This window comes from Pantherophis guttatus, chromosome 2, assembly GCF_059756535.1.
Source record: "Pantherophis guttatus breed Tessera chromosome 2, ASM5975653v1, whole genome shotgun sequence".
In the NCBI taxonomy this organism is placed as follows: domain Eukaryota; kingdom Metazoa; phylum Chordata; class Lepidosauria; order Squamata; family Colubridae; genus Pantherophis; species Pantherophis guttatus.
The window spans coordinates 221,235,115-221,253,450 of record NC_142064.1 but is presented as its reverse complement, the minus strand read 5'-3'; the positions used below and the strand labels follow the sequence as shown (position 1 = coordinate 221,253,450).

The 18,336-nt window shown below is 36.3% G+C and overlaps 1 protein-coding gene across 2 annotated transcripts in view; it reads left to right on the top strand.

Moving 5' to 3' along the window:
* The window catches only part of ARHGEF3 (Rho guanine nucleotide exchange factor 3), a 134,662-nt gene that overhangs the window by 49,314 nt on the left and 67,012 nt on the right, over window positions 1-18,336 (top strand). For both annotated transcript variants that reach the window (XM_060688323.2, XM_034436806.3), the window contains exon 4: window positions 4,251-4,313. In XM_060688323.2, the coding sequence (XP_060544306.2) occupies window positions 4,251-4,313 (63 nt within the window). The remainder of the gene's footprint in view (window positions 1-4,250; window positions 4,314-18,336) is intronic.

Below are 18,336 nucleotides of genomic sequence, written 5' to 3'. Positions count from 1 at the left end.
GCTGTTTATACCAGCCTGAAGCATAAATGCATGTAAATGGATGATTCATTATACAGGCATTAAACAAATTGAGATTCCTGATTAAATAATTTGATGAAGGTGTCATATAATTGTCTGTAAACATAGTCTCAACATTTCCTATTATTCCATTTTAAAACTCATGAACATAGTTTCTAGCAGCCTTAATTGGCAGAGATTCCATAATTAATGGATTTTGAATTTACAGTAGTTTATACGGTTGTTATTTTTTAACATAAAGGGGAATCTGGCTAGGTGTTGCTTTCTGATTCTCTTTTCAAAGTTCAATACATTGATTTATTTGTATGGTAGTAGCAGTGTAAATTGTAAGATAAGTATCTTCAGTCAAATCTCACAGCCATATGCTTAGCAGGGTAGTCATTCCATTTCAGATTTAGCATCCCATCTTCAAAATGAGAGTAGTGTCTTCTCTGGCTGGAAAAGTGACCACTGAGGAGCAACTGAATTCTGTAGCAGAGCTAATCAGTATTTTTAAGCAACTTAATTTTAATTACAACTGCATTTAGGGTAAAGAGAAGAGAAGCTCTATTTTGCATTTGTGGGAACTTCAGCATTTGGAATTCTACTGGTTGTTAATGTATTGTAAATGTTATTATAACTTATTGCTTCTAAACAGAATTATCCATTGAACCTTGAAAGACAAGAGTAAATGACTGAAAATGAACAATATTTTTCACTAACCTCTCTCCACTGCTTACTAGATCCTTTTAAGATATATCGACTTGACTTCAGTCTCATTGTAAGTGTAGCTTATTATTAAAAGTAAAAAAACCAATCAATTTTACTAGAAATCTGTCCTTTCCTTGCTTTTCAGTATATAAAAGCTATCACAAGCTAAATATAACATTTAAAAGTGCATCTGATATAAGAGAAAAATTCAATTGTTTTTAATTTGCCCTAGAAACTAAATACCATGCTGTTATATTTTATATTTCCCATTGTTAATAATAACTTGGAACAGGGTGTTGCTGTGTCGTCCTGTTGCCAGTTCTTTGTGAACAACATATGAACTTGACCTTTTTTAATTTCCAGTCCCTGTGAGAATTCGGTGTTTGCTTTCTATGTTTCCTCCTCCTCTTCTTTGTTTATAATTTTGAGGGATTTTGGGCCAAATTCTTTGATTTAATGGTAGATGCCATGGAACCTATCTAGTTAGATGTTTGTATTCAGGAAGCAATTAGGGTCAGGATTTTTTTAAAAAAACAGTTCCAGACAATTTATCACTGGCAGAGTAGAAGTCACTATATTGCTATGTTGGAGCTTTAGACCTTCGAGGTAAATTTTGCCCATTGTATTTTCACAGCACATATTGACGATTTTACCAGTTTCTACCTTTCATGATAGTGTGCGTGGTTCTTTTTCCAAAATTGTTATACCAGCCTTGCCAGGTAAGATAGGCTAAAAGATAAGGACTAGTTTGTGATCGTTTAAGAAGTCTCGGGATCAATTGTCATTCTGTATTGATTGGAGTACAGAATTTGCCGGAAGGCATTAAATATGAAATTTATAAAATGTTTACTGCTATACTATTTGGTCTAACAACGTTGCAGCTTGGGGGCAAACAATACTTGCTCTGTATCTTTGCATTTAACACTATTTGTTATGTTTTAATGGAAACTGCATCAGCTTGGAAATAGATAAATAATTGACAAGGACAAAGAAAGTGTGAAGGATGAATTTAATCGTTTTCTTGAGAGTCTGTCTGTTTGAGCTAATGCCAATAATGTTCCCATTAAAAGCAAATAGCAGCTTAAAAGAAAAGATGATGAAAAGGGAAAAAAAGAAGATGTTGCTTTTGTTTGCATTCTAATCTAAATTGTTAAAAGCTTACTTCTTAAATGTCAAATTGCATTTAATATCTAGTTTGATATGTAGATAGGAAAGTAAACCTATTTAAGACAAATGTTTAGAAAATTATCTTGGAACTGCACATTCTTCTACAGTTGCCTTTCCTTCACAAATAACTGTTCACATGGGTAACTTGACCTAGCAAAATGGCAATGTTGATTATTTTTTTCTTCCACCAATAACTTTTTCACTTACATAAATGGCTAATTTTTTTTTAATGCGAATAAATGTAGGAGGGAGACTAGCAGAACCAGGGGGTGGAGTCAAGTGGGGCATCAGTTTAGAGTATTTACATAGTCATAAGTCCAAATGAATGAGTTTACCTTTGTCTAATTTTATTTATGTGTAAACTATTAGTCTGAGAAGATTTGTTTACATAGGTTGAAGCAATAAATCAGTAGTTTTGAATCTTCAGGTGTGGACCTGTTGTTGTTTTCATCTGACAACAAATGAGCTATAATAATGTTGCAATTTAAAAGCTAGAGTAAAACTTTGATATAAACATTGCTTTAATTTGAATAAAATAGAGTTCTCTTTCCTGAATTTGGATTTAATCAGCTAACATTGCACTTCAAGAGGATCATAGTAAAAGGAGGGGTGATGCTTGTATCCAGATGTTTGGTACACAAGGTAAATAGACTAATATACGGAGTTGGAAGGTTGTCCTCTGGAAAATGGTTAAGGTAGCTCGTTAGCTTAGTTCAGATAACATCATTGGTTGGCTGAATTATTTATTTATTTATTTATTTATTTATTTATTAATTATTAGTTCGATTTATGTGCCGCCCTTCTCCGGAGACTCAGGGCGGCTTATAATGCATTAAGCAATAGCCTTCATACTTTTGTATATACCTGCTTAGTAGGGCTTTTTGGCCCCCGCAAGCGATGTTCTATTTTATAAAAGTCAGCTTATTGCCCCCACAAACCGGTCCTCACTTTATCTACCTTGGAAGGATGGAAGGCTGAGTCAACCTTGAGCCTGGTGAGAATTGAACTCGCAGTAATTGCAGGCAGCTGGCAGCTAAATGCTACTTTAACAGCAGTTTAGTCCGCTGCGCCACCAAGGCTCTTATCAAGAATTAGTATGTTCTCATTATTTTATTAGATTTTGCTTGTTTATAGTTTCCATACTTTCACTGCAGATGCTTGATTTTTTTGTTTACTTTATAGCAGTGGTGAAATCCAAATTTTTTTCACTACCAGTTCTGTGGGCGTGGCTTGGTGGGCATGGCTTGGTGGGCGTGGCAGGGAAGGATACTACAAAATCTCCATTCCACCCCACTTTGGGCCAGCCAGAGGTGGTATTTGCCAGTTTTTTGGTTTTTTTTAATTTGATTTATATGCCGCCCTTCTCCGGAGACTCAGGGTGGTTTACAATGCGTTAAGCAATAGCCTTCATACTTTTGTATATTTATACAAAGTCAGCTTATTGCCCCCACAAACTGGGTCCTCAATTTACCTACCTTAGAAAGGATGGAAGGCTGAGTCAACCTTGAGCCTGGTGAGATTCGAACTTACAGTAATTGCAGACAGCTGGTGTTAATCACAATGCTATTAGTCTGCTGAGCCACCAGGCCCTTATTGAGTAGTTCTCCGAACTACTCAAAATTTCTGCTACCGATTCTCCAGAAATTGTCAGAACCTGCTGGATTTCACCCTGCTTTATAGCTATAGTAATCTGAATCTGTAAATAAGAAGTAAATATACTGGCCACATCTAATATTATGCCTTTCACACAACACTTTCCTCTTTGTAGCCTCTTCACCCTTGCAGTTTTTCTCTGGTCAAGACTGTCCCCAGTATTTTGAAGCAAATTTTGAGGTGGAAAAATGAATGGGGAAGAAGAATCTATTTACTAGTGACTTTTTTGCCAACAACAAAATTAAGAATATCTAATAGGATAGGTATTTTTATAGTGTTTACCTTTCTGGGTTTTCTATGTAATTATTCAATTATGATTTAATGCTGGCTTTCTGCACTTCAAATTTTATAATCAGTTCGTAGTTTTAAAATATTAATGGAATTTTCTTTGAAATGGAGAATGTTACAAGGTGTTTATAAATGTTCATCAAATTTATACAGCCACTCACCTTATTAAAATTATGTATGTTACTTAATCACAAGATCCTCTTTTACACGTTCTTTTTCCAAAATCTTTCAGGAATGCATGTATATGTGTATGTGTATAGATATTTCTTGATTTACTAAGTAAGAAATTTGAGCGCATGCACAGTATGTGAGCAGTTGTAAATAAGAAACATATTTTTAATTGAAAAATATTTATATTACCATACAGTATAGTGCAATATTATACTTCTCTGTTTTCTGCTACTGAATTCTTTTGTATTGTTCTAATTTTATAGAAGAAACGCAAGCAGAGTACCCAGGATGAAGATGCAATCAGTGTGCATAGCTTTGATTCAAGTGTAAGTATTTGGAACATGGAATTGTTTAATGAAATTGTCTAGTTTGTTTTGTTAATATAATGTGTTGCTTGCCATCTCAGTCCAAACAAGTGGAATTGTGTTTTGTTTGTTGAGTGTCCTAGTTGGATGGTCCAGCTTGAAATCAGCATAGGAGCTCTATGTTGATTGCAAAGCTACCGGTATGTCTCAATATGTTAATGCAAACATGAAGGGTGCAAGCTTGTAAGGCTAAGAGGATATGGTTGGGAAATAGATTGTTTCTTTGTTTATCTTTGTTTATCAACGCTTGTGGCATGACAGTGTTATAATTTTCCCAGTCTCCAGATATATGGATGCTCCAAATTTTAAGCACATCTGATAATTGTAACAGTTGGGGTTCACATATCTGGATAGCACTCAGAACAGGATGGGCTGCTTTGTAGCATCTGAAGGAGAAGCAGCTGCTTAAAGCAGGAAAACCTAAAAAGAAGGAAGATAAGAATCCCTGAAAAGGAACTTAAGTTGTTGACTATAGATAAGAAAGAGTTTTCTAATTTATGCATCACACTGAGTAATAATGCTTTATTAAAGTGATCTTAATTTCTGGCAACTTCTGAGTGGAACAGTTAATCATCCACCATCATCACTATCCATAATTTATTCAAGCTAAGCATCTAAGAGTGCAGAACAAAGGCTATATTAAAATCAGAACTAGCTAGAGAATGTAAACATGTCCTGTTTTAGATCTCTTTATCACAATGTTTTCCAATTTGTAATGGCCAGAAATAGCCTGCATTCAGAGGAATTCAGAATAGAATTCAAAATCAGTTAAGGATGACTGGTTCACTAACCATGCCACTTGAGGTAAGGAACAAGTCGTAAGTGAGTACATTCATGTTAAGCAAGGTTCATGACTTAATGGATGTGAGAATGAAATTGTTTTTATTATAATCATCAATAGTTGGACTCAACTGAATGAATATAATCTAATCATCATCATCATCATCATCATCATCATCATCATCATCATCCTCAAACAATTTAATTTAAAAATTGATTTATGTGTAAATAAAGTACACAAACACATATATAAGTTCCATTCAAGTATTCATCAAAAACACTGTATCAGTAAGAAGCAGTTTGTTTCCAGACAGGAGATGAATTAACTAGCATTTTTTTCCTACCACTTTGTTTTTGGAAGCCATTCTCTAATCTGAGAAACAGATTAAATTTAATAAACTTCCTAAGAATTTTGATAAGTGTATTTTCTTGTACCTAAGTAAACCCAGCATTTCCCCCGTCCCCCACTGTTCTTTCTTTTCAGTCAGTAATTTCTGCCTCTCAGTTCTGATTTACCAGAGACTCTAGTAAGTTTGCCATAGCAATTTAATCAAATAAACTAAGGCTTATATGTAATTCTAGAATCTAGACTATTATGTTCTGCTAAATTACAAAGGAGTGGTATGAGCATGAAGTTTTTTCATAATGTACTGCGCTGACTGTATCAAAAGTAAGTCCTACAGCCCACGTCTCAATAACCACCCCTCCATCATCCAAAACTAGGCATGCACGCCCCTAACTTCCTCAAGATCCACCATTTCATACCTTAAATGCAAGCTACTTAACGCAAGAAGCCTCAAAAACAAAATGCCTGAATTCCTCCTCTTATTAAATACGGCTATATTCGACATTGTATTTGTCTGCAAGACATGGCTGAATGCATCCCTCCCAGACTCCATTACCACAACAAGAGACTATAATGTTTACCGGTCCGATTGCGAAATCCGTAAAGGGGGTGATGTTGCTATCTTCTATAAAAAGTCCCTAAATCTAAAAAATATTCAAGTTATACAGGAACTCACTCTTCCTGAGACCATCGTCTGTGAGCTGTCCTTAAATACCACATTTTGCTTCTTACTATGTTACAGAGCCCCTGATTATGACCTCAAACATGCGAACAAGCTAACTTCACTACTAACATGGGCAGCCTCCTGCCCACACCCTCTTATCTTTCTTGGTGACCTCAAACTACCTCTTATTAATTGAACCCTAAACGAATGTACAATTGAACCCATACATGCAACCCTGTTCCTCTGGTGGCTCAGCAGACTAATTAACATCCACTTACATCTGCCTGCAATTACTGCAAATTCAAATCTCACCAAGCTCAAGGTTGACTCAGCCTTCCATCCTTTCTAAGGTAGGTAAAATGAGGACCCAGATTATGGGGGCAATAAACTGACTTTGTATAAATATACAAAAGTATGAAGGCTATTGCTTAATGCGTTGTAAACCGCCCTGAGTCTCCGGAGAAGGGTGGCATATAAATCAAATTAAAAAAAACAAAACAAAACCCCTGTACAACGCTGTTACTAATCTGGGACTGGATCAACTAATAACTAACAACGCTAGACTCAACAACTGTCTTGATCTCATCTTCTGCAACAGTTTAAACTCAATTTATGATCTACAAATAAAAGAACCCTTTTCCAACAGTGACCACAGCATGACTGACTTTTGTCTCAATATACGTCCTTACAAAGGTGATCACAATGATGGGATCCCCAATTATAACTTTAAAAAAGCCAATTATGATATCATAGATACCGACCTCTCATCTCTTGATTGACAAATTCTGTTTTATTTTATTTTATTTATTTATTTTATTATTCATATTTCTATGCCGCCCACTCTCCGAGGACTCTGGGCGGCTTACACCAAAGACAGTATACTAAATAGCATATTGCCCCCAACAATCTTGGTCCTCATTTTACCCACCTGGGAAGGATGGAAGGCTGAGTCAACCTTGAGCCGGTGAGATTTGATCCGCTGATCTGCTGAACTAGCAGTCAGCTGAAGTAGCTGCAGTATTGCACTCTAACCACTGTGCCATCTCGCCTCTTTCACTGGCTGTAATACTGCCGAAGGTTATTATAACACTTTTTTGCTCAAAATCAAAAGAAACATTAAACTATACGTATCACTAATAACCTCTAAAACCAGAAAAAACAAATTACCCATAACAATGAGGAAACTTCAATAAAAAAAAAATCTCTAGCAAAAAAGCAAAACTGGCTAGGTAGCTAACTTTGAAAGCCGTCTTTATTCTGCCACCAGATAAAGACAGAATGCACGAATTACCACAGCAAACAAGAGGAAAATTATGCACGAAATCCACCCGCGCCTTCTATAATTTTGTAAATAACAAATGTAAAAGACTTGAGATCCATCCCACCCCTAAAAGGACCTAACGGTAAAGACTGTAATGATGAAGCCATTAAAGCCAACCTCTTTAACACGTTCTTCGGTTCAGTCTTTGTAAACAGCAATGGCTCATGCCCCACATTTCCTAGTTGTACCACAACTAATTGCAATGATTACTACATATCGATTTTACAGAAGATAATGTTGAAAAGGCACTATGCAGCCTAAAACCATCTCTATCTATTGGACCTGATGGATTATGTGCCTACTTCTTAAAAGCAGAAGTAGAGCTTAGAGGTTCTGCCATAGCAGAACCTCTAAGCATAATCTATGAAAAATTTTTCAGGACCAGTTCCTTGCCCAACCTATGATCACTAGCTACGGTCATCCCTATCTTCAAAAAGGGTGACCCCAACCTAGTTGAAAATTACAGACCAATCACCTGCAAAGTAAATGGAATCAATCATAAACCAATCCATTACTCTCCACTTAGAGACAAACAACCTACACTCTAACAAACAATTTGGTTTGTTTGTCCTGTAATCTGCAACTTCTACACTGCAAAAACATATGGACTACACAACTCGACCAGGGTAAAGCAATAGATGCAATTTGTTATGCAATTTGCATGCCCGCCGCTGATTGGCTAATCTAGCGGCGGGAAAAATAAACCACTGTCAGTGGCCGGCAAGACTGCCGGGGCTGTTTAAAAAGAGAGCTCTGGCAGCCTGCCTCTCTCTTGCTCCTGATAGCGGCTGGAAATAAAATGCTGAACGGACTACGGCGTTCTTCCTCTTCTATTCGCACCCCCTATCTAATACAATTTACATAGACTTTTGTAAAGCCTTTGATTTAATGGTACATGACAAACTACTTCTAAAAATAAAATCTTATGACATTTCCGGATCCCTGCATAAGTGGATAGCTGCGTTCCTGTCAAACAGGCAACAAGTAGCCAAAATAGGGAGCGCCCTATCAAACCCTGCACCTGTTAACAGCGGTATCCCCCAAGGAAGCATTTTAGGACCAACACTCTTCATACTTTACATAAATGAACATTGCAATCATATTATAAGCAACTGCATTCTCTTCGCTGATGATGTTAAACTATTCAACACTACCGACAGTGCTGCTGCCCTACAAAGAGACCTTGACTATGTGTCAGAATGGTCAAACAATTGGCAACTCCAAATCTCAACCAACAAATGCTCTGTCTTTCATTGGCAAAAAAATCAGAACACCAAATACAAGCTGGGTGGATACAACCTTCTAGATGACCCTCACTCTGTCAAGGACCTTGGAGTACTCATCTCTAATGATCTAAGTGCCAGAGCTCACTGTAACAGCATTGCCAAAAAGGCATTAAGAGTTGTTAACCTAATCTTGCAAAGCTTCTTCTCCGGTAATATTGTATTGCAAACTAGGGCATATAAAACATTTGCTAGACCAATTCTCAATTGTCTAGAACCCGCACTGCATATCAGATATTAATACAATTGAGCGAGTCCAGAGATATTTCACGTGAAGAGTCATCCACGCCTCTGATCACATCAGAATATCTTATACCACCAGGCTTGAAATTTTGGGCTTAGACAATTTAGAATTACGCCGCCTTCGGTCTGACCTAAGCGTAGTACACAAAATTGTCTGCTACAATGTCCTACCTGTCAATGACTACTTCAGTTTCAACCACAATAATACATGAGCACACAATAGATACAAACTTAAGGTAAACTGCTCCAAACTCGACTGCAGAAAATATGACTTCAGCAACAGAATGGTCAATGCTTGGAATGCACTACCTGACTCTGTGGTTTCATCCCCAAACCCCCATAACTTTAACCTTAGACTGTCTACTGTTGATCTCACCCCATTCCTAAGAGGTCTGTAAGGGGCGTGCATAAGCGCACCAATGTGCCTACTGTATCCATTTCCTGTATTCATAATCATGTTTATACTTACATCTATTATCTTATACATGCCTGCCTGCCTGCCTGCCTGCCTGCCTGCCTGCCTGCCTGCCTGCCTGCCTGCCTGCCTGCCTGCCTGCCTGACTAACTAACTAACTAACTAACTAACTAACTAACTAACTAACTAACTAAATAAATAAATAAATAAATAAATAAATAAATAAATAAATAAATAAATAAAATTGTGGCATGGTGTATACAGGCAGGCAGACTGAATCATGAAAACCCAATATCCTGGAAAATACGAGTTTTGAGATGGCAAACTATAATTTAGTCAGGTGAAACTATGTGTTTTTCAGGGCACTATTTTGACTTAAATCCAAATATTCTAATCTATCTAAATCGATAGTTCAAAATATAGTTAACCAATACAAGTAATTCATAAGGTGCTCAAAAGAATTTGTGTGGAAATCTTTAACTAATAAAATTTTACCTTTGTAGAATGTAAACTGCCATACACAATTCCTATTTTATGTATTCTTTATCAGATTTCTAATTTTTTTTAAAGAAATCTTATATAAATTCTACGGTTTTATTTTATCTATCTCTTGAAAGATGTAAGAGTTATACCTGATACTGTGGAGTAGATATAAGCTAAAATATAACCTACTGAAAATAAAAGAAGTGAAAAGGAAGTAAAAAATGAAATATGCACATAGAATTAGATTGAAAAAGGAGATGCTGGCTTACAACTGATATTGCTGATAAATTAGAATCCATTTTAATTAAGAAAGTGTTTATCACTGAGATCTGCTTATAATATTGCAAATTGATTAAATAAACAGTGCATAGATACAATTACTAGTTGAAATCTACTATCTTTTTTGAGTAGATGACCTATAAGTTGCAAATAAATATTGAGAAAATATTTGTGTGACTAACTTACATTTAGTTTGAATTGTATTCTCCATATACAAACTTGAATTGAATTTTTGTTGGGTTGATTAAGTAATACACTACTTAATCATAATCATAATCAAAAATAGTTTTTAATTAAACCTGTTAAGTAATCAGAGCAATACTTGTATTGAACACTTTCTTCATTGTGGGAATTCTTTTCTGCTTTGTGTGTTTATAAAGTTGAGAGAAGGATAAATAAAGCAATGATGATCAGCAGAAAAGACATAAAAGATTTTGTAAATATTAGAGAATTTTGATAATCTATGAGTGGAAATGCTTAAACAGGCTAATATAAAGGAGAATATTAAAATGTTTAGAATATTTGTGTTTTCATTAAATATATTAAGGTTTGTCTCAATTCAGGGATGCAAAAATGTGCAGTCTTATTTGTAGTCCTCTGACTGAGTGGGGGCAAAATGTCCTGGCTTTAGGGGGGCATTTATTGGAATTTGGATAGGTTCTGGTGCAAAAAGGATTTGTTATGCTTTGCAGCAACGAGGACAATCATGTCACCCCCTTAAACTGTTCTCTACAACAGGGGTCACCAACCTTTCGGACCTCAGGGACCACTAAATTCATAATTTTAAATCCTGTAGACTATTAATATGAATTTTTAAAAAAAGTTAAATAGTATTTAGTGCAATATAAAAAATGCAAATCATTTTTCTGCGGACCACCAGTGGTCCACGGACCATCAGTTGGTGACCACTGCTCTACAACATCCAGGCCTAATTTATTTTGGAAGTCCGACCTTTAAGCATAAAGTCTGGAGTGGCCTTATGTCAATAGTAGTTGCACACTCTTGTCTTAATTTGAAGACTGATTTCTCAACACATCTCAATTTTTTTTCAGTTACTCATTAAAAAAAAAAAATGTATTGTTAGTACTGCTTTGGACAACAGCATTTAAAATATTCTTGTTCTGGATTCCTGTTTGGAAAATGTTTATTTTAAAAAAAAAAAAAATATCATAGACATTCCTTCATGTGATTGACATGCAATATAATGTATTTATTTTTCTAGTTGGTTACTAAATATAATTTGATAAGAAATTGTGCTATTTGCATTTTGAAAGAAAGTGAAATGTATTAAGGATTTAAATCCAATTTTGGTAGTTTCCTCTGCAATTGCTTTGCATTTGGGTTTGGGCGTTTTTTTGGGTGGTGGTAGTTTGATTAGTGGTCAGTATTTGTAGTCATATTACATTTCTGGTTTTAAAATTGTAGCTTCCTAGAATCTGAGTTGATGTAAATTAGCCCACTAACTTATTGGAGTTTCTGAAGTGTTGAGAAACACTGATGGGGTATTTCATTTACTCACTAATTTCTTCTGTGATTATTCTGTCCAGAGAATAAATTTTGCTCCCTCCCTCTGTATTTAAATGTGTCAGTATTAGTTTTCTAAATAGCAACAGTTCATTAAAGATGAGTTCTTATGCAAAGCCTATATTTTCCTCCACCTTTCTTGCAATCTCTTCTTCGAACTGGCTTTCCCTAAAGTATCAGTGCAGAACACAGACTGCATGGTTTCATTATTTTATATTCTAAAAAAGATTATTTCTGCTCCTGTGTGGACCACAACTTTAACGGGGGTGTTCTGCCCCTGAAGTGGTTAATTGCTGTTCTTAGAGAATAGTTCTCCAGTTTTATAATGTTCCAAATAAATATATTGAACCATGCCACATTGTCGTAAGTAATGGAAATATCACAGAGGTAAATATCTAATATTTTAAATTCTTTTTTTTTAGGTATTATTTTTTCTTGATTCTCAAAATAGTTAATGTTTAAAGTATAAAGGTATATTAATAATCCATTGCATCATTACTAAAGCAATATATTAATGTCATAATGAACATTAAGACCAAAAACATCCAATTATAAAAGTTTCTTTGTTGCCTTAAATGCAAGTTTAAATAATTTAAGATCTTGAGGACTCAACCTACTGCCCTTACAGCTCTCTTGATGCAGAAATGGTAGGTCAGTACATGTGGAGGTTGCTTGGTTTGATGAAAGAGTTCACAATGCTTTAATATTACGCTCGTTTACTTGGCATGTATTAAAAGTAGATTATCTTTATTGACTTGATTATAAACTCTGAATCCAGATGAATACTGTCCTGCTGTGTTACAAATTAAAGGCAGATATGCATAATTCATCAGTGTACATCCCTCTTTATTTTTTATTTTTTGCATTCTGTTTACCACAGTTCAGCAACACATTCAGTTTATATCGATAAAAACAGTAATACTCTGTTCTGCGGTGATTAGAAATTCATACCATTTAGCAGGCAAGAATGCTCATAAGTATACACTTAAGGCTAAAACAATGATCAAAAAATGACACAGATACTGTTGATAGTTTTAATAGGTAGCTTACAGATATGGTGACAAGGGTTACTATTGATATTACTAGTCTTGAATAAACTAAAATAAGAGGAAAAAACGGTGTTCATGTAAGGTGGCAGTGGAAAAAGGCTGAGGGATCAGGGGTTTTAATCCAATATCCCATTTTTAAAAAGGACTATCTAGTTACCGGAAAAAGAAGGCAGTGTGTTATTTTCTCCATTTATGTGTGGGAGAGGCATTTTCATGATGGGGATGGAGTGAGAAGCCTCTGGGACAAACCAATAACATTACCATGAATCTCTTGATGAGAGATGAGAGAAACTACCCTTTTGAAACGCAATTTGAAGAATTAGGTACTCACTTGGTCTGAAGATTAACTGAGCATCACTATGAGTTTGCCTTTTTAAAAATTAGAGCTGCCTTTATGTTTCTTATTGTGTACTTGTACATCAATAATCTAGCCATGTAAGAAGTATTTTAATAATGCTTGTTGCCTTTCCCTGGAAAGACTAGAAATGGAACATATGGCTAGTCCTCACTTAATGACCCTAATTGGGACTGGCAACTCCATCATTAAGTAACGTGGTCATTAAATGAAACTTCTACTTAGCAATGGCAATTCCAGCACTCCTGGTTATAGTTGTGAAGCCAGATATCACATGACCATGACTTGCAACCTCCTGCTAACTTCCTCATTGCTTTTGCTTATCAGAAGCTGGAAAGACACAAATGGTGATCACAGGACTGTGGGAGGCTGTGACCACTGTAACTGTGTAAATGTTGCTAAGTGTCCGCATTGTGATCATATGACTGCAGAGATGCTGCAGTGGTTGTAAGTGAGAGGACCTGTCATCAATCACTTTTTACAACACTGTCATAACTTTAGTTGCTAAACCAATGGTCTAAATGAGGACTATCTGTTTAGTCTTCAAAACTATCTTCCTAGTTAGTGTTCTCATATTCCTTTTAGCTCATTAGATTGTTATTGTGTTCTTTTAAGTTGCTCCCATTTATATGTCAGTGGAGACTGAGTTAGAAACCTGTACAAATTGTCTGTTTAATTAAACATGCATGAATGGAATACAATTAATTGTTTTCCAGGTATGACTGGAATACAATTAATTTCTGTTGTATTTGTTTTGAAAATGAACATGCAATATTTAGTCTATTTTTATACATCAATCATGGGCGTAGAAAACATGCTGGTAAATGTTAACCTTTGTTCTATTAGCCAGAGTGATTTTATTAACAAATGTTATGGTTATAATACTTAAATATATTTTTCTTCAGTGGGTATGTAATATAGTTGTCTGTGATATAAAATAAGGAATGTCATTCTGAATGTGTATTTTTGGCACCACAAATCTTGAGAATATATCATAAATGCCTGTTGTAGCAGACATTGAACAATGAATACTCGCAATGTTTTATTCTGACCTGGTGTAATAACATTATGTGATTAGAAATGTTATTAGTTGGGGGTTATGAATTCTGTGTATGGAATTATTCTGGATCACATACACATGCACGAACTGTTTGAAAGCACGGATTCTGCATGGATTTTGATAGCTTTAAAGACTAACCCTGAATTTGGAGAGGCTATGAGAAAATCAATTTTGCTGACTATTCTTTATATCTAATTAAAGCTAATAAAACTTAATTGCCAAATTCTAGGAAGCTTATATTCAGAAGATAAGAAGGGATTAACTACAGCTCTGATTACTGGACTTGAGATAATGAAAAATATATTGTTGCTGCTTTTATTATTTGATTTTAATTTCATGTTGATACCCAGTATGGGTAGAAAGGATGCAGACCTCAAGCTGTAGCTCTGTATGTTCATGAATTATGCATGCCAGTCTAGTTCCAATAGAGCAGACCAATGTTAATCTAGATTCAGAATGGATAATAAAGTCAGTGTGTTTAATCTATTTGTAATCCTGTCTGAGGACAATCTATATTGATAATATTACCCTCTGTCACTTATATATCAGAAGAATATGGCCTTGTTTTAGTACTTCAGCTGAAACGATGAAACTGAAAATACGATTGTATATATTTATTCTTTCCCTCTTCAAATCTTTACAACAATCCGGGAATATAACTTGTTTTAAACTAGAAATTAGAGTGTGGTAATAAATGAATAGTCATATTTGAAGAGTGGAAGAACTCACATCTCCCAAGATTCATAAGTGATCAAGAGTTTGGGATGAGGATCTATCCAAAGTTAATTACATGTAGTCTTCACTTAACAATCTTAATTGGGATAGGCAATTCCATTGCTAAGCAAAGTGGTTGTCAAGCAACACGTCACATAACTGTCTTGTTTAGTGACAGCAGTTCCAGAGTCCCTGTTGCTGTTGTTAAGCAAATTACAAGCAGTACTTAAATAAGGATCGCCCTAATCCATGTCATCCCAACTCCCAGCCTCAGTTCTTCCAAGGCAAGCGACTGCCTTCCTTTCAACTTCCCAGATCCATCTATCTACCTCCCATCTTTTTGCCTCCCTGTATAACATGGTTGAGAGATGAAGAGGCCATTGTATGTCTCCCTCACTGACCACCCCCATGGACCTTTCTCTCTGTCTTCTTTCTTGGCGGGATGGTTATGTTCTCCCACCCCTCTACCACTCCATCAAAGAGTGCTGCGTCAAGCCCTGCAGCATGGCAAGCATCCCTGTTGCCTCAGTGCAGCACAAAGCCCAGTGCTGCAATGGCGAGAAGCACTTGCCTAGGAGTTCACCTCCTTCTACCCTCCTTTAACATTTTACACAAGTGAGAAGAACCCCACTTTGCTTGCCTGGGCCTATCTTGCCCATGCTTCTGCCACTGTAGGAGCAATATCACAAGAGCCATGCTTTCTAGAGCAAACCTTGTTCCCTGGCTTAATGTCACCAGTGTGCAATTAGGATGGATGAAAAAAAATATATGGCTGAACAACACATCCACTTGCCCATGCTCCCTAGTGCCTGCCTGTGGCACCCAGCCTCCATCTGTAACCCTCTTCCGCTGATCTGCAGGATGTTTCCACATCAACTCTCCCATGTGTGGCCAGGATGGTGAGTCCAGGTGAGAGGAGGCAGACAAGGATGACAAAGGTCACCTGGAAATGGGGGTTTGGGCAGCCACAGCAATAGGATGTCTGAGTTTTTATCTCATGACCACTGGGGCCCTGCAGTGATCCGGAATGGGACAACTGCTGCGCCGACTCGCCATCAGATTGCCCTTGCCAGGTCACCAGCAGCAGCTTGCCCCAGCTGACTGGATGTGGGACAAGTTGCCCTGGCAAACTGGATGAGGGGACAACTCACCACTGTGGGACAACAAGGATGAAGCAGGAAGGGGAAAAGGCACTTCCCAGTTGATGGGATGTGGGGACAACTCACAGAGAGGAGAAAACGATAGTAGACTCTTCCCAGGATGGGAATTTGCAGATATTGTGTACCAAGAGTGCTCCGTGCAAGTTTTAGGACTCTGTCTACTGTCCCAATTGGGATCCCTTCAAAAAAATTTGAGATTTTAAGAAATATTAAACTTTTCCAAGTTTGGATTTGCTCAATCTCACAGGTGGCTTGAATTTCAGCATTTCTTGTTTTACTTGATTTCCTTTATAGATAAGGTATCACTATTTAATTAATTTAAAAATCCTTAAGTTTCCATCCTGTGGAGAGTCTACCATCATCCTCAATCATTCGTCAACATCTCCTCTCTATCAAGGCAGACCAAATCAAAATGTCCCACTCTTTCCCCGTGTGAAGTATGCATGCGCGTGCGCTCACATTTTCGGTTCTGCACTAGGCAAACTGGTTGTTAAATTATGTGAAGCCCACCTCTGGTCATAAGTCACTTTTTTCAATGCCATTGTAACTTTGAACTGTCACTAAATGAACTGTTGTAACTTGTGGACTACCTGTACTTTTACTGGAGAAGTCTACCTCCAAAGAGAAAGGCAAGGCAGCAGATGGAACCATGAAAATGTTCTAATTTGTAGAGGAGAGACTGATGTTGATCAACTGGCTAAGCTTCCTTCTCTTAGAGATTCTAAATCTGTAGGCCAACTGTTTCAGGGCTGAAAGTGTAGAATTTTTACATAACGTTTGGTCTATTCACATAAGGGCTGTCCTAATACTACTGCCTTTTTAAAATATATTAATGGTTTATCATGTCTAACTGCTAAGTGAAAAAATAAATGTAAAGGTTGCCTTCAGATGGCTGCAGTAATTCTACAAGGAACTTGGTGCAGTCACAGGTTTCAACTTGAACATATTACATTCCTTGATTACAGACAGAGCAACCTAAATGAGACAAAGATCAACTTCTGCCAAAATAAAGAGTCCAGGCATATACGGACAGGCATAATGCAAGTTTAAAACCTGCTTTCCCTTCCTCCCATTCTTAAATTGCATAGGAATGATAGCTACATTCCCCAGCCCCAACTAGCACGAAGTGGCTCCTGAAAACACAACTGACCAGTAGCATGGGCTAAGTTACTTTCCTAGTCTCCAGGTCTTCAAGCTTTCTGATAAGTGAGTAAAGTCAGGACTAGCCAAACCTCAAGCTGTATGATGTTCCAGGGGGCTAGTGCAGCTATAGAACAGGCACAATTCCTGAATCTCACGAGGTGACAATAACTGATTGATGGAGTCCCAGACTGTTCCTTCTGCAATAGAAGTAAGGTGATCCTTCAAATATATTGTGCCCAACACTGCCCATAACATGTAGGCATTTATAAGTAATAATTCCTATCCTGAATTGCACTTGCAGACTTACTAACTTCAGCCTCTGACAATTAAGCAGTTTTATACTTGCTGACCACTTCTATTTAAGTCTCAGAACTTGTATTAAATATGAACTAGTCATTACTATATTAATGATCAAATATAAGCCTCAGAATTCATACACGTGATCGAGTAAAAAAGAGCAAGGTAACAAGTTATCTTATTGGTGATCAAATTGTTCAGTATGTGATCTAAAATAAAACGTTAACATTTATGCCTGTCTGTAAAATTGATACATTTTAGAACTATGTAGGCTTTGAAAAATACTCAGAATTTCTTTGAAGATGTGGGAGCACAATACCTCTTTAAAAGAGCTATAGAGTATCTTTTTCAGTTTCTGCATTAACCAAAAAAAAAAAAAGCAGCTGCTTTAAAGATGCAACTTTAAAGAGATCCTGCATTCATGTTCCTGCATATTCCAAAGCACTTCTTCAAAATTATATTTGAAGGACCAATATGTTTATTAACTATTTTTTATCTTGTTCTATCACTGAAGTAATGCATATAGATTTATGAGTTAAGGTATAGAGTCATAGAATATTAAGCATAAGACAGTCCTCTGATTAACTAGAATCATTATTTCCATTATCTAAGAATATAGTTTATGGCAGAATTTGAAATATAAATATTTTTTTTTCCTGAGGTTTAACACTGTCTCATTTATTTATATATTAGATTTATACAGTAAGCCATTTTATGTGCCATGACCTTGTGCCTCACAACAACAGTAAAAACAGCCCCCAACCATTAGGTGTTACAATTCTGTCAACTAATTAAATAATTGTTAAAAAAACTAACTAAATAGCAGCAGATTTATTAATAATGGAATGTTCCCAGAGTGCCTGGTATG